The sequence below is a fragment of the Neopsephotus bourkii genome, unplaced genomic scaffold, assembly GCF_033783945.1.
Source record: "Neopsephotus bourkii isolate Nb327-2 ecotype Australia unplaced genomic scaffold, CSIRO-AGI_Nbou_v1 NB_1767, whole genome shotgun sequence".
Lineage (NCBI taxonomy): Eukaryota > Metazoa > Chordata > Aves > Psittaciformes > Psittacidae > Neopsephotus > Neopsephotus bourkii.
In genome coordinates this window covers 5,019,209-5,036,278 of record NW_026902241.1, presented here as the reverse complement: position 1 = coordinate 5,036,278, position 17,070 = coordinate 5,019,209, and the positions used below count along the sequence as shown (strand labels likewise).

The following is a 17,070-nucleotide window of genomic DNA, read 5'->3' as shown; positions in this document are numbered from 1 at the left end:
TTTGCAAGGTTTTTTTCCTGCAAGAGCAGCAGAAAGAAGCCTTAGAGTGTATGGGAATCAGGATCCAAACATTGTGTCTGTCTTGAAGGAGGAGATTCTCAAATAGAGATTGTGGTTAAATCTCTTGCAGGGTGGTTTTACTTTTTCACATCAGTGTGTTGTGCTTTTGTTTTAGTCTGTAAGTGGTTAATTAAAAAAAAACCAAACAGGTTTTGAATGCAGTTTTAGATACCGTCTCATTAAAAATTGGGCTTTTTGTTCTGTAAGCGGTGGAATATTTCACAGTTTGTGTTGACCTGTCAGTTGTGCACTAAAGCTGGTGAAGTTCTGCTACCTTTGTTTGAAAGCTTTTGTCTGTTTAGTTTGCAAGCACTTCTGCAGTTTGTGTAATATGTCCATATAAAACATTCAAAGTACAAACAAATAAGCAAAAATCCTGCTAAAGCCAATATTTTTATTCTCCCCCCCGTTAATTTAAAAATCCCAGCCCATGGTGGCTATATCAGCATAACCCACCAGCTGAGAATACTTTTAAAGACAATTTTGCCATTGGTGACTTTATTGATACTTCATATGACAGCTGGGTGAAAATAAACAGAAAGTAAAAGCAACACATTATACCCAACATGGTCATAGGAGAACTGGCTGTAATGGGTTTTGCAAGTGATGGGTTGTTGGTTTGGTTTTAATTATGCATTTTCTGGCTTGCTGGCAACTCTTGCTGAAGCTGGTTTTGGCGGTTGAGTAGCGTGTGGTTGTAAGGAAAGCATTCATAGCAGCTTAAATAGGCCTTCACATGCACACAGGGTTTCCAGTGGGAATGGTTTGAAATGGAGCAATTTCCTAGTAGCCACCCTTGGGGTGTCAGGTTTCCTACAGGCGAGCAAAGGCTCATGTGAAAACAATCAGGCTGTGCCAAGCCTGCCCTCGTAAGCCGCAGCGGGTGCATGTCGCCTTTGTGGAGCACCGGTTGCTTTTACAGCTCCAAAACCTGTTCAGTGACTGAACAGCTGCCTTCCCTTTCCACGGGAAGGAAGAGGGGCGAGTGTGGGTTCTTGGTCCAGTTTCTGCAGCCTTAGGGGTGATGGTGGTGGTTTTCCAGCAGGGAGGCCTCCAGGAAGGGGGAGTGTGCTTGGCTCCAGAGCAGCACCAGGGCTGCTGGAAGGGAGGATGCTGATTACAATAATAAACAAATGCTGAGGATAGATTACTGCACGGCTGTCAGAGCAGACAGCGCCAAAGGAGGAGATCCCCAGCAAACTCTTTAGAGGTTGCAGCAGGACCCTTTGCTGGAGATTTTTTTATGTCTTTCCTAAAGGAAGGAAGTGACTTTAGATTTTGTTTAATAGGCCTTGGCTGTTCTGTGGCACAGCATCCTGTGGGTGAAGTGAAGCAGGCTGGAGATGGCTTGTTACTGTCATAGCAACACCAGCCCAGCTGCAAGGGAGGCAAGGAGAGGAGAGGTGGGCTCCTGTCTGATCACACTGATGTGTTTCCTAGGCTGAAGTGTGCCTCATCCCATTTCGACTTCTCAGAAAAGCTGGCTTTTGGTGCTTTCTATAAACGGAAGTTTTGTTGGGGATTTTGCTGCTTCTTCTTTTCTTTATTTTCTTTTTTTTTTTTTTACTTTTTTATGATTAGTTTTTAATTTTTAACTTGGAATGGAGCAACATGGAAGGACTTGCTCTTCCTCCCAACCCTCTGCATCCATGGTATACCAGCGGATTATAGCTTCTCTTGCTTGGGGTCATTGAGATCAAACTTTGAGCTTGGGGCCTGCAAGAAACCATTGCCAAGGTGAGCTGGAGGCAGTCCTGGCTGGGTGTGGAGACAACGAGATCCCTGCAGTGCCATGGGGCGAGGTTAACTGCAAGGAGCATTACTTGGCATCATCAGCTCTAGCCCAGGTGCCCAGCCTGTGGGAAGGACTGGGGACAGGGAGGAAGTGACAATGGTGCTGCGTGAACTGCCCCTGGGGGAACACAGCCCAGGAGAGGGGCACGTGCAAGAGCTCTTGGAGGGGTTTGTGACAGTATAGGTGGGGAAAAAAAGAGGAACCTTTGGAAAGCTGTAGACCTGGCTTGGAGGACGTACCAGGAAAATGTAGGCTTCAAGGGACGCTTAATGATGATTGGCCTGAACTTCAGCCTACGTGAGTTGCTGACAAAATTGGAAAAGGTAGGATAAGCACAGTTTCATATACCTCATGCCTTTGAAACTGGTTATGCTTTTGAAAACTACAAAACAAAAGGGTAGGTCGATGTTGGGATTTCTGTGTTGCTGTTAAGGTCGTCATGTGACCCCTGTTTGTCTCTCAAATATGGAAGTCTAATGTTGCTTCTCTTCCCCATTCCAGGTCCTACAAGCTTACTTTTAGAGCATGTGCTCTGATTGTGGTCATCGTCTCTTTTATTTTTTAAAGGAAATGATAGGAAAGTTTGGACTTTGCCAAGTTAAGGGCATAAGGGGACTTCCAGGATGTCTGTGACCTTACTTCACTGTTGACAGAAAGGAAGTGCTCCACAGTTTTGCGTTAGATTTAGTTGAATGTTAGCTTAAATGTTAGAACTTCTTATGGCTTTTATAAGTAGAATTACTTCCAATGAATGCCCCACTTTTCCCAAAGTTTCATCTTTTGTTCTTCAAGCTAGTTACGCTTTCTCTTACCAGGACATTTGGTAACAGTAATGCTGAGAGGCAGGAGGCTTGGCTTTGCAGTGATTGCACTAATTAGTGAGACACATAAGATTATTCAAAACCAGAATGTTTTCATCTGCTTGTCAGCAGTTCCAATGAAACGTGGATCTGTATGTTTGTAACCAGCCTTAGTTTGGCTTTGCATACTGTATTTTCTTTTTTTCATTAACATTTCTCCGTATAAGCTTCCTGTGCCCTGCAAGACCAGTCTGTAACAAAATATATAGTAATTTATTTACACATTAATATAAAAAGCATAAATACTGTGCTCAAAAAGCAGGAGAGCAGATTGTAAAGCCTGATTCTGTGCTATTCTTTCCTAAAGCTCCAAACTTAAGTATGTTCTGTTTTTAAAAACATACAAATCAGCACTGGTATCCAGAACAGTAATATAATGGGTATTTACTAAGTCTCAGAAAATAAAATTAAGCTACTTTTTTTTTTTGAATTTGTATGATTTTGGTGAATTTCAGAATCATCATTCTGGGTTGTCAGAAGACTGTTGTAAGCTGGTTTGGATTTGTTGGGTTTTTTTTAAACTCTTGTATTTATACTTTCCTACAGTAGCAACCTGGAGTTAATGAGACAGATACTGTTCAGTATCCCACCAGCATGACTCTTACAAAAGTAGCAGTAAAAGCAGTTATGACATGATTTCTTCACTGTGTTGATTACTTGCTCCTCTCTTGCTCCCAGTCTGACAGCTGGGCTTCACTGTTTGCTTGTAATCGCTGCTGGTGGCCTGTAGAGATTAGGACACATGTTGGACACTTCAAAATGCTTCATGACGTGGTTAAGACAGAAGTTCTGAAACCGATGTTTCTAATGTCTTTTGAACCATTCAGGCTTTGGCATTTGCAAATTCCAGCACACTCCCCCTGCGATTTTGAATATTCCAGTGTCTTATTTTGTCTCAAAGGAATTGATCTTAGCAATTCTCACCAAAACAAAACTGACAGGTCTCTCAGCTCTGCTGTGCATTTGTAGCTTGATGTTTACTATGTCATTTTGTTACCTACTCTGCTGAAATTTGTAGCATGAAGTAGGTGCTTTGGTGCTGGAGAAGGAAGCTAACGTTTTAGTTGGTGAACTCTGACCAGAGATTCTAATCTGTGCTTATTTAGCAAGGTTGGGGCTTGTTTGGTTTTGGGGTTTGTTGTTTTGTTTTGGGTTGGATTTTGGTTTGTTGGGTTTTTTTTGTAGGGTATGAGGGTGGTCGAGCAGGTTCCCCTCCTCCTCCCCTGCTTCATCTCTCCCTCTTACTATTGCCTACACTCCCATCCTGTTCCTCCTGAGGAGTCTGGTGCCAGGAGAAACAGTGTGGTGACTGATCCTTGGCTTGCAAGCTACTTTCAACTTTCTGGATTTGTTAATATATGTTCTGAGGAGAGAATTACAAGTGCTGTTGCTGTGGTCGTAATGCAGACACCAGATGGCATTTGCAGAAGCTTGCACGGCACTCCCTTCCTATGCAAAAGGAGAATTGCATTACACTGGTGTGGGCAGGGCCACTTCGGCTTTGTTCAGTTGCATTTCTGTGACTGCTGGAGTTAGTATTGGCAGATTTATGATGCCCATCAGATGTTGAGTCAATGCTGTTCGATGGAGCCACAGAGGTTGTTGAAGGCAAGCTAGTGTTCTCAGCCTAAGTGCACCATCATTCTTGTTTTGAAAGGAATCCTTACCCACACACCATTTGTTGGCTGTTAAGGTGCTACCCATGAGGTTTAAGTGCATGTCAAGACAGCTTTTTGGAAACCTGAAGTGTCAATGCAAAGCTTCTGCTAGTACAAGCATTTGAAAATTAGATTTGAAAACTACCCCAAAGTGCTTTTTCCCAAAAAAAAAGTGTTGTTTTTTTTCTTCCTAGAATATTTGAGAGCTTAAGTAGTAATTGAATGTCTAACATATCTAAAGCCAATTCCTGTTTTGAATTGCTTTGATCTTATGCTGTAGTCTCAGTGGCTATAGTGATACCCAGTATGGTCTGTGTATAATGCTTTAGAAAGGTTTTATGTCTGTCTTTATACACTGTCTGGCCACTGATGGATTTATGATAATGGCAGTTCTGCCCAGGGGTTTTGCATGAACGTGAATTCATTATAAACTGATTGCTTAACAACAGTTGCCACTGCAAGCCTCTGAAAGAGCATATTGGGATGAGCCTTTCTGAAGTTGTGACTGTCCTCTGACACTAGAAGAGAGACTATCTGGACGAGATGGGTACCTGGATTCTTCTGAGACTTTTTTAAACTGTCTCTTTGCAACAGCATCCCTTTCTCCCAGCTACCCTCAGCATTTGTAAAGAAGGGAGGAATAAAAGTCCTGTTTCCCTTTCACAATGGCCACTTTCATATGCCAGTATCATGCCTTAATTTTTATTCCCTCCTTAAGAGTCATCAAAAAGTAAAAAGCTCAGAGTGAAGCAGGGGCTGAAGGGAACATCTGACACAGCAGTGTTCCCAGAGGCAGTTGGCAGCAGAAGGTAAAATGTATCTGGTTCAGTATAGACTAAACAATATGCTATTTAAAAAAAAAGAAGTCCATTCCCTTGCTGCTTGCTGTGAAACCTCAAAGAATGATGTTCTGGCTGATGTCGATGGCAAACAGTTATGTTCTTTGGTTGGCACTGAGCTTTTTTGTTCCAGCTGTTTCAGCTGGAAGAGTTTTCTGCAGTTACTTTGATGAGTAGTCATCACCTTTATTCCTGACCTCTAAAAGAGACGAGTGCAGCATTTCTGTAACTATGTCTTTGCTGACTTGAACACTGTCAGTGAAGGCAGTGAGCAGTCATTTTCTGTGGGACTTACAGTTCCCTGCACCAAGTCTGCTGTCCAGTCAAAGGCGTGATTTGTGTTGGGTGAAGTAATACAAAACTTTCTTGGCAAAATAGCCTGTGGGTAACCTTTGCTGGGGAAAATGCAGGTTTTCAAGCAATTTTTCTTTCATGAGTAGTCAACCTCAACCTACTCTAACTCCTTTTAAGACCCTCATGTGGTTCAAAAGCCACAGAAGTTTGAATGTTCTGTGGCCTGTACCTTGGGATTCAAATTTTACACAGCAGTCTGTGTGCCAACAAAAAACACTTCCAGTGCTGTAGCACAGCATCAGCATTGGACCTGTGCATCCATTTCTTGCACGCCACATGTCTGTGTGCCATAACTTGCCATCCCTGCTTTGTGGTTAAATGTTTATTAAAAAAACTGTGAAATTCAGCTTCCTAAAACATAAATAGTTAAAAATTGGAGTAGAATACTGAATTTGGCTGTATGTAGTGAATTAAAAATCCATTGGAGTAAAACACTGCTAAGTCCTGTATGTAACTGTTTTACAAACCCCATGAAGTTATAATTGGTATAGCATACTATTGACCTTCTTCGCAAGAAACTAAGTTGAATTTTGTGTCATACCATATATAGTAAAAACTTGATTGAGGGATCCTGACAATAGAATCTATAACGTTATAGGAACATCTGCTTATTTACTTTACAGAATAAAATAACATCGCTGGTTTAGATCTTTGTATCATAAAGCTCAGGTACTAGAGGGCTCTTAATGGTGAGAATGGAATGCAGTAACATTCTGCATGCTATAAAATGCATAATTTCTTCTACTTTAATTTTGGTGTGGAGATGGGGATTTTCATCCACCAGTTTTTATCTTCAGTGGAAGGGCTCAGGCCCTTTGAAGGGCCCTGTGTTGATGGCAATGTACCAATATAAACAAATATAAATATATTTGTTTATATAGATAACCAATATAAAAAAATAAAATGTGAAAACAAGTGTGTGGAAGTAAATATGCTAACAACTTAGGAGGTTACAAAGTGAATTAGAGGCCCTCTAGAGCCTTCATTTGGAAAAAAGGCACTAGAATGCCTGTTGTCATGGGAATGCTGTTGGTTTGGGGTTTTTTGGGGGTTTTTGTTTTATATGTTTGTGGAGGTGTGCTTTATTTATTTGGTTTTCTTTTGTTTTGGTTCTTGGGTTTTGTTTTTCTAATTTATTTTAAAAGGAGTTTCTTTTGGCCTTTGTAAAGGATTAATAGTTTTCAAATGACCATTATTTTTACTTTTGTAACTGTTCAAATGTCCTGGCAGTCTGTAAGAAGGAAAAATAAAAGAAGTTTGGTGGCTTTTTGACCTTGGAATTGGAATCATAATGATTGGTTCTATTCAAATCTTTGTAATATATTTTCCTTTAACCCTGGGCAAGTCACTGTAGTTTGCCTTTGGGTTTATCCAGTAGCAACTCTGACTGCAGTCTGCTACATCTTAAATTCCTTTTCAGAGATGCTATCTATAGCAATACTTAGTGTCACATACCATATTAATACATTCTTTAAAGACAATTGTCATCGTATGGTAATTTAATATTTTATTAAATTGGAATTAAAGCAAGACATAGGCTTCTTATTATAGAGACAGGCTTTAAAATCAGTCTGGCTAGGGTGAAGTAGATACGTACACATCAATCTAGTTATTTCTTCTCCCTTCTGTCTTTCAAAACTGTGAAACTTGCGCCTTCATTTATACGTAGGATGATTATTTTCCTCAAAGAAGAGCTTTCTTCTAATTTAGGATCTTGAGCCTGCAAGCACTTGGACATGTAAAGAAATCTGTTGACTTCATTCCGATATATTTTCAATCCAGTTTAAAAGATACCTGCACATAAATATTTGCAAGACTAGCAAAATATGGCATCTGTATAGTAATACCTCCAAAAATTAAGTTGATAAAGCTATGTAACTATAGTTTAAGAACTATGAATTTCTTCTGGTGAGAAGTCCTTCTCTGTTTCTTGTGTATTTCCTTAGGTTTCTTTATAGTTTGGATCACACACACCCCCCTTTTTCCTTTGCTTTGTTTTCCATGCACCAGGAGAGCACTCTGGCCCAATTCCCCTTTGCACTGGACTAAGAACAAGTGTGTTTCATGGTGGTATCCACCTCTCTTAGTGTGGCAAAAGCAACAGAATTCCCCCTCCCCTGTCTTGTCCTGCATCCCCCCATGAGTTGCCCCTTTGATTCTGGATATGGAAGTTTCCATGTGATTATAGGGAAGTTTTTATAACTGCTTTTTAAGTATTGAAAAATTAAAATTGGATTAATTCTAATGAGAGTTGATTCTAGTTGAGACCTGAGCAGGGACAGTCAACATCTTTCATTCCTTTTTGCATCATAGAGGATAGTGGAGAAAAATATAGAGAATCAACAACTGAGGAAAAGGCAGGAAACAGAAAAATAATAGATAATGATGAACATGGTTTGGGGTGTGTACAGGATGGGTAAAGTTCTTGTTCCCACTTTGAAATAAGAAATTTTAAGGGAGGTTAACCCCAACATGTTTACAAATCTCCTAAGAATGGAAAGATTACGATAACACAGCAAGTAAAGGAGATTACTACCAGTTGCTACTTATTACAGCAGTCTTAGGACAAGATGGGAGCCCATCATCCTTGTTAGCCTTCCAACAAAGGACTATACTAAAAAAAAATCTTTGAGATCTTTTATATCACTGTTAGGAAATAACTAACTTAAAGTGTCCATCTGTTGCCATTTGCTGTCTTTCACATCCTGCATTCCTGCTGTACTTCTTTCATGAGCACATTGATGTGGGACATGTTATTTGGATTTCTTTCCCTCTTTCTTTTGAGGACTGCGATGAACTTGCATTCATTAACTTTAATATCAGTCCTGTTGGTTTATCCATCAGTTGACAGTGCTGTGGTTTTTTTTCCTGGAAAATGGAAATCAGAAAAGAGAAGTTAATTAGCAAAGTTAATTCTTTGAACTGAGCTGTCACAACGTGGCCATCACAGATGGGACTCAAGAACGTGAACAGCAGATTTACTTTGCCTTAATCAATGTAAAATGTTGAGTGGCAAATGCATGAATCAAACCCATTTGGAATGAAACATTTTTAAGTGCACATGCTTAAGTGTCCTCTCAAATGTAATCAAAGTTAGCAAGTTTTGCGAAGGCTGTCAATAGCTTTAGGATGAATATTGTGAGTGTATAATAGAAGATTAGAGATCAGTTTGTTTTTAATTAAGTTTTGTTTTGAAGCTTTTAAGAGGCATAGAAATGTAATTGACATGACCAGGCTTTTGTAGCACAGATCAGTGTATGATTAAAATTGTAACTGCTATATGTGGTTGTATTTCCTGCTGTGTGGTTTGAGCTGGTTTTCACTGGGTCTACTTGTGTGTTGGAGACATAGGACAGGAGCTCCAGAAGTCTTTAGATAAGCATCTGATATCTTGAACTGATGAAGATGCTGTCTTATTTGGGTTTGTTGATTATCAGACACTTATATTTCAGTTTTTCATTTTAAACACTACTGTATCTGTTTTCAAAATTACTATTTTTATCAGGATGGTTTAAAGACAGTAGAAGTGTCTTTTTACTTCTTTTAGAGTAGTAAACCTCACGACAAAGAACAGGTAGTTGACCAAAGTCACCTAGTGGCTCAGCTGGAAAGCCAGAGCTTCACTGATGCTGCCCTCCCTCTCCCCACTACCTCTTCCCTCTCTGTCTCTCACTCACTTTTCCAGCTGTATCATCACTTTTGTTTTTTCTTTCTTCCCTAGCTGAAGAAAGCTTTCATGTTGTCTCAAATTCACAGTTACTTTCCCACTGTTTCCAGCTATTGTTTGTAGAATGTGAAACAGCCATTCTAAGATGCATGACTATGCATCTTGAGTATGGGAAGGTACAACAGCCCCCTCCTTTCCTGCTCCTAGGAACAGGTGGAGATTACTGAGGAGCTGTCTGGAAGAATAAAAACCTTTCAGGGATTTCACTTATAAAATTTCTTTTGCAAAATAAGTTTATTTACATCTGCATCAAGTTCCTGTCACAATCTTCTTTGATTAATCCTATTGAGACAGCCACTACACCTCCTGGCTCTCCACACATTTATATTGCTCTATTAGAGTATACATAGATGTATGGCTGCTGGAAAGCATTGGCGGTGATGCAGGAAGTTTTGTTTGCTCTTAAAGGTAATAATGTACTTGTTTAGATGAAGACAGCATCTATAATGTGTCTCTTGAGGCACATTTTAGATCAGAAAATATGTTTAATTTCTAAGGAGAGATCAGTCAGCTGAATTGAAATCACAAGCACTTATTTTTCTTTTCAGTATTTCATATAAAATTCAGCTTATAATACATCCTGCTGGTTTATGTCTCTCAATATATTACAGGCCATGGTGTACAGTATTTTAACTGTAAAAATGGGCTTGTGGCAGCTGTAATCATTTAGCTGCAGTTTAATGAAAGCTTTTTTAGTTGAAAGCTTTCATTGCATATGACCTTAAGCACTTCACAGAGTTTGAATTTCACTAGGCTGTGTAAAATTTCTGCAATGTTTAATTTCAAATAAGAAAGAAACAACATAGCTAATGCTGAATCTTTACAGTTTCTGAGAAGGAAACAATCTAGTGCATTTGCAAATGCTGCACTGTGTGAAATGTGTGGGAGAACAGTAGACAAATAGGTACCTTCTGTGCTACAAAAACTCGCAGAGAACTCAGTGTTTATAGTTCTAAGTTTCAGTCAAGGATTTCAAACTTTTTCTCATGCTAAGAAAGCTAGACCTTTTATAATGATGTTAATAGGGTTGCAGGTTTTTCCCTCTGCCTCTCAGTCACCCAAGAAAGTCAGCCTATCTGCTCTGTACTAATGCTTAGGTCTACTAATAATAAGCTCTTCCCTTCTTTATTTAGAGAACTAAGATGTTTGGACTCTTTTCTTTGGTATTTCAGGACATCCAAGCTGAGATTGATGCCCACAATGACATCTTCAAAAGCATTGATGGAAACAGACAGAAGATGGTGAAAGCCTTGGGAAACTCCGAAGAAGCTGCCCTGCTCCAGCACCGTCTTGACGACATGAACCAGCGCTGGAATGACCTGAAGGCAAAGTCAGCTAACATCAGGTAAGTAATGAAAATGTCAAGACATGAATGGTGCACAGTTGCTGTCTTCTAAAAGGCTTGAGAAATATGACCATGGCATTGAAGTAAAATTTCTGCCTTCTTCCATAAGGGACCCCTGAGCACAGATATAAAAGATTGGTGCATTTGCTCACCATGAAGGCTTAATTACTACTCTTCTCTCTAGAGATGTGCAGTTATAACTTACCAACCTGTACTAATTTTTCCAGAAAGTATGTTGAATCTTTCCTTATTGTAAATAGCTAGCAGTATTGATGTAGTAGTTCTATTAATCTACAGTTACTGTGAGGAGAAATCAGGGATTTGTTGTTGGTTTTGTTTCTACCACTGAAGTGAATAATTTGAGAGCACCTGCATCTTAAGTGTCTTGATCCATATTGATAGTAATTTTATTTTATTTTTTATTGCTGCTATTCAATTATGACATGTTTTAAAATGCATATTTGTCAAGGAATTCATTTTATAATTTTTTTACCCTACTAGTGCCAAGCACACTGACTGTCCAAGTGCAGTCATTGTTAAAGTCTTTGCAATGTCATTTTGGAAGTAGATATTGCCATAATCATTAATGTGAATAAAATTCCACATTAAAATTAATTACACAGAAAGAATTTCTGGAGCTTTGTTCTGCTGGCTTGTTGATTAAATGAAACTGTTCTTTTAATAGGACAGAACAATGTTAAACATTCATATGAGTCTTCCAAAGGGCAGAAAAATAAGTTGAGCTTGGAATGCAGGCACAAGAGTTTGAAAAAGTGAGAAAGAGAGAAAAAAATGTGGCACTTGCTTATTGTCTTCACTTATTCCATCACCAACCTGTGAAACAGTGAAGTGAAACAGGTAAATCAGCTCCACAAAAGCCCACAGGCAAAGCTGGAACCCGAGGAACCAACACTTGCAGAGACTGTCCGCACCACACAAGTAGTTAAACACGAGAAGTGTCAGACTTGGGCTGTTATGAACTCTACTCACAAATAAATCAGTGTGGAAGAAAGATGAAAACATGCTTATAAGATAACTAATTTAGCACATGTGGAGTTCTAGCGAAACCAATTCAGTTGCTTGGCCTTTCCTGTGGCTGGTAATAATTTGGGAGAAATTGATGGCCAAAAAAGTCTTTTGAGTCATTTGTCCTGGCTAGCTGTGAGTTCAAAGGCAGTAATACAGACACAATGATTGTGCAGTGAATACTCAGAAAAGTGGGAGTACTTGGTCTTCTGAGTACATACCCATCTTTTCCCTTCTGAATGGACATGACACATCCTACTGGGCACCATTAATGTTTTGCAATGTTTGTGTTATTCTGCTGGTACCTGCAATGCTGCATAGCTACAAGTAGAAGATAGGCAAGGAAGAGAATACTGGAGCAAATATAAGACAAGTAAATAAAACTTTCAAATCTCTGTTACCACTTAGAAGAGCATAGCATTTCTGAGTTCATACATTTTAGCCTCTTTGTTGATTGTAGTTCACTTTTCTAACTCATTCCCTTCACAGGAAAATAACAAAGCGCTGAGCTGATAGGAAGTCAGTGTGTTGATCTAGCTGCTTGCCTTCAATTTTTTGCTTTCTTGGTGTACCTTTTTTTCAAAGATGAATTGGAAGGCAGAAGTGTATCAATGAGTCTTGTGAGAACAGCATATAACCCTGCTAGGTGCTAGGGATGGTGATTGAAAAATCTGATTGTTTTGTTATGGGTTTCAGTCTGGGATAGTGCTTCTAAATGAAAGTTTCTCTAAGTTTTTAAAAACACTTTCAGTTATGTGTACATTCTCATTATGCTGATTTTTAATTGCTGGAAGTAATGCTCTCCCGTAGAGGTAGTACGAGTTCTTCTTCATCACTTCAGTCCTCTGAGTTGATGGTCCTGAAGTCATTGTGTTGTCTTTACTTCCTTTCTACTGTAAATAAAGGGAGTTACAAACTGGAAAAGCAGCACTCTTGTGACATACTTTTAAATTCATGGAAACTAATTAAACCTGTACTTGTAGAGACTGTAACGCCACCTGAGAGCACTCCTTGAAATTACTTGTAGGCTTATTCACGCTGCTTCGTTTTTCTGTCTTTATTGTCTTACTCCCAGGAAGAAAACAAAGCTGCAAGAACCAAATGTTTAGGAGAGATTCTTTTCTCCTGGGGAAAGAGGTGTGAGGGGGGAGGGTAGAGATAAAAGTATGGGAGAAACAGAGAAAGATATATTTAGACCACCCATGAATCTTTTTTCGTTCCATGTGTTTCCTTTTCACTTAGCAGGAAAAAGGTTACCTCCACGTAAGAAGGAAAAGCTGAGGAGGTCTCCAGCTGTGAAGAGAGGCTCTCAGGGTCAACAGAAGGGGAATTATGTCAGAGCTGCTGTTCCTCTTGATGATTTTATTCAGTCTGGTTGGAGGGGTTGCTCTCAGTCTGATCAGCTGGAAGGGAGCATTTGTGTTTTTCAGGCTCATGAAAGATTCCCTTAGGAGTTCTTTTGGATACCAGGTCATTGATGCTGTGTAATGGTGTTGCTCCAACCAGTGTCAAAGCCAGACAATCATCTATAACTGACCTAAGATTCCTAAGCCACCACCTGACCTGGTGAATCCCTGGAGATTGCCAGTTCTTTTTCACATGAGCATAAACACCTGATGCTTTGTTTCCAGGTTGTGTACCAATTCCAAAACAAAAGCCAGAAATCCTGTCGTTGAAAGTACAGAAGCCCAAGAAACATTTCAGAACTTCAAAATGTTTTATTGGCTCTCTTTAGTAATGTCTATATGACAAATGCAAACTTGATACTAAAACTTCACACTGAAACGCGACTGGGAGCATATCTTGGTTCCCTTGCAGCATTTCCTTTGAATGGGGTTTACTGAATGCATCTGTGTCCAGTCCCCAAGAGAATTGAATGCTTGTGTCTACTCTGCAGCTGCTGCTGCTGCTGCATCTCACTTTCAGTATTGCTTTTGATAAGATTAGAAGGGCAGAATTCAGGAAAAATCCAGGCTGATATGGTATGTTTTCCCTTTAACATCTTTCTGACCTTTCAAGAGAGGTTAGTTCACTTTGTCTTCAGAGAATTTTCAAGTCCCTGTTACTGTAGTCCATTTCCTCTCCACTCCTTACTGCTCTACCCCCACAAGTTTAGCTTGCACTGGACTTTGAAACCATGTGCTAGTAGTATTTTGCTACTGTCAATCTGGTATGCACATGGGTACTCATTAATGGTAGATTACAGCATTTAATCTAGTATCATATGCCGCATCATTCACATAAATATCAAATGAGTGGTTTTCACTATTAAAATTATTGCACTGTATGTTTAATTAACAGTGAGATACTGTTAGATTGTCCTTTAACTAGTTGCAGGAGTTCCTTCTCCCTTAAAAACTTCATTTTGTATACAAGAATTCTGCTAAATAATTAGAGCAGAAACTTGAAGCCTTAGAGCGTGAGTTTTTAGAGGTGAGATCTGTTTATACTTGCTAGATACAGTAATAAATCACGATTAACAGAGATTTCACAATCAAATATACAGAAAGCTGTATATCTGAACACTTCTGTTGTGGTTGCTTCTAGAAATTCATAAAGATGGCTTATTTTTAACAATCTGTGAGTCTAACAGCAAAATTAAATTCAAATGTGGCCTTCCTTGGCTTGACTGAGAAATGACTCTCTTCTGCTTCATTAATAGGAGTAGAACTCTGTTTTTACTTCCAGAAAGGAGGGCTGGTTCTGAGTACCTAGCACCTGAGCGTAACATATATGCAATGCTTTGCAGCTTAGTATTTCTGAAGGCATTTTTAACAGAATGTCAAGCTAGTTGTGAAAAGGAGAAGGTAAACATTAGACATGGACCACCCTGTGCTTTGGGAGCATGTCTCTGTGTGTGGCTGGGGTCTTCAGGGGCCAACTATAGTGAATGCACCAGCTGTGCACTCTCTTGCTGTAGAGTTAATACAGTCTATATGGGGAGTTGTTGATTGCCTTGAAAGTAGTTCTGGTTGGTGAGTATTAAAGAACTGAGGCCAGGAGAGCTGAGACAGCACATGTTACTCAGGAGCTGCTGATCTGCAAACCAAGGCCTGCCAGACACTCTTCCTCAGTATGCATATAACCGCAAAAGCAATAGCTCACTTGTAATTCACTGCAGGGCAGGATGCTGGCTTGGATTCAGTGTTGAGAGAAAAGGTATCAGTGAAAGCAATAAGGGATGATAGAAACAGTGATGCATGAAACAGTAGGCAGTAAAACATTGCTTCTAGCAAGTACTTCATTTTTCTTTTTTTTTCATGTCTTTACCTGATTGCTTTCCTGAATGAAGTAGAACAGGTTCCTCTTCCTGATGGTAGTTAGTTTATCCTTTCCATAAATGTGATCCTATTTTTTTTTCTTTATGTCTCCTCCCCCATGCCCGCTACTGACTGCTTTATTGGTTTGTTTGTCCTACTATCACCGGGAGATCCCAGCATACCCAAACCTAAGCTTGCTTTGAAATTAACCTCTCAGCACATAGCCCCTTCGATCCAGCTGTTGTCATAGGAGTCCCAAACATGCACTTTGAATGCCACAATAGTACAAGAGAAGCCAGATGATGTGAGTTACAGTGAATCAGAAGGATAAAAAACATGTGAAAAGTAGGAAAGGGAAAAGGTAAGAAACAATAAAAAGTTCAGTTCACTCATCTGTCAATAGCAGGACAGAAAGGTAAAGAGTTGGTGTCCTACTACACTGAAAAGGATTTAGCTGTACTCCATCATACGTATGGAGAAAGAAATTGTTGTTTACTGGTATAAACTAAGAACATGCCACTCTCAGATGATTCCATAATATAGAATGACTGCAGTAAAAGAGAGGGAGTCAGTCCCTGTCAAAGATTTGCCTGCAGCAGTGTACACACTGCAAGGAGAAGCAATTAAGTCAAGGTATATTTTTAAATTATGGAAGAAGTGATGTGGAATCCAGAGTTTTTGCCAATTAAACTGAAAGACAGATTCACTGTCTTAATTCTCTAGTAATTCAGTATCAATTAAAGATGATGTATTAAATAAGTTCTGTCACTGATACGTTCAGCAACAGTTTACTGTTGATCACTGCTGGGAGAACTTACTGCTTTTGCTGCTGGAGAGTCAAGGTCCTGGCACAAAAGAGTTCAGTTTTGTGGTGCTTTAGCTCACAAAATGATGCTTGTACTTGGTGCACTGCAGTGGTGGAGTCACAACAAACCACAGTATTTCTTTGTGTTGCCTAAATGGGTAATTTTCAAGGTTTTAGATAAGATATAGCATAAGGTATATATTTGTCTGTGTTCCCCCATTTTTACTCTGCTTTTTTGATTTGCTGTGCAAAATATTATGAAGCAGAGGGTTTTTTAAAGTGCAAAGTTGCTTTGCAGTTAAGCACTTTAAACATTCATGTCTTAATAATGGAGCAATTTTACTTATTTATTGTATTGCTGTGCTGGTTTTGCCATGCTTTAAAGATTCTCGTATGTTGTTTCACAGGGCTCACTTGGAGGCCAGTGCAGAAAAATGGAACAGGTTGCTGACATCCTTGGAAGAGTTGATTAAATGGCTGAATGCTAAAGATGAAGAACTGAAAAAGCAAATGCCCATTGGAGGGGATGTTCCAACCTTGCAGCAACAGTATGACCACTGCAAGGTAAGTTGCTTAAGTTTCATAAATAGGCTACTGTGAATAATAGAATGAAGCAAATTTGAGAACAGAAGAAATGATAAGCATTTCCTAGCTACTAATTTCTAGAAAAAAACTCTAGGTCTCCACCCCTTCCCCACCTTGCTTACTAAAACACAACTGAGATATTCTATAAAATTTCATCTGCAGGATTTCTGCTACATGTGTTCAGTCCAAATACATCATTTCCTTTCCTTTTTTTTTTTTTTTTTTCATTTCCTGATGTTTTGGGGTATTGTTAGTGAAGTTAAGGAAGGTTTACAAAAGTAAAAATTGAACAAGAACTGTGAAAGCAATGTTGGATGTAAGTTCAGTAAAATTATGGGCTTTCTACATGTTACTAAATTGACCAGTAATAGTAACTCCCCCACGCCCATGCAGATTTATACTGCAAAGATGGCTCAAAACTAGTTTTGAGAGCTAACACTGACCTGTGCCTTGTACTGTTGTATCTATAACACACTATTCCAGCTCTCTGATTTTGCTAGTTCTGTTCCAGTTCTGTACATAATAAGGTATGAATGCCTAAGTATTTTTTGACAATAACAAAATCTGTTGCATCAACAGCATATCTTCATTCATGTAGAATGTGGAGTCTGTGTCACCAGCTATGAGCAGTAATCATAAAAAAGTTAATCATAAAAGTTAGGACATATTTACCATTGGATAAATATGTTCTAGTATGGCTGGTTCCATCTTATCATTGTAGTTTTTCTTCTGTATGGTGTGAACAAGGAAAGAGAA

General features: G+C 39.2%; 1 protein-coding gene across 6 annotated transcripts in view; it reads left to right on the top strand.

Moving 5' to 3' along the window:
• The window catches only part of UTRN (utrophin), a 369,401-nt gene that overhangs the window by 238,368 nt on the left and 113,963 nt on the right, over positions 1-17,070 (top strand). For all 6 annotated transcript variants that reach the window (XM_061378712.1, XM_061378711.1, XM_061378710.1 and 3 more), the window contains 2 exons: positions 10,466-10,638; positions 16,137-16,293. In XM_061378712.1, coding sequence (XP_061234696.1) covers positions 10,466-10,638; positions 16,137-16,293 — 330 coding nt within the window. The remainder of the gene's footprint in view (positions 1-10,465; positions 10,639-16,136; positions 16,294-17,070) is intronic.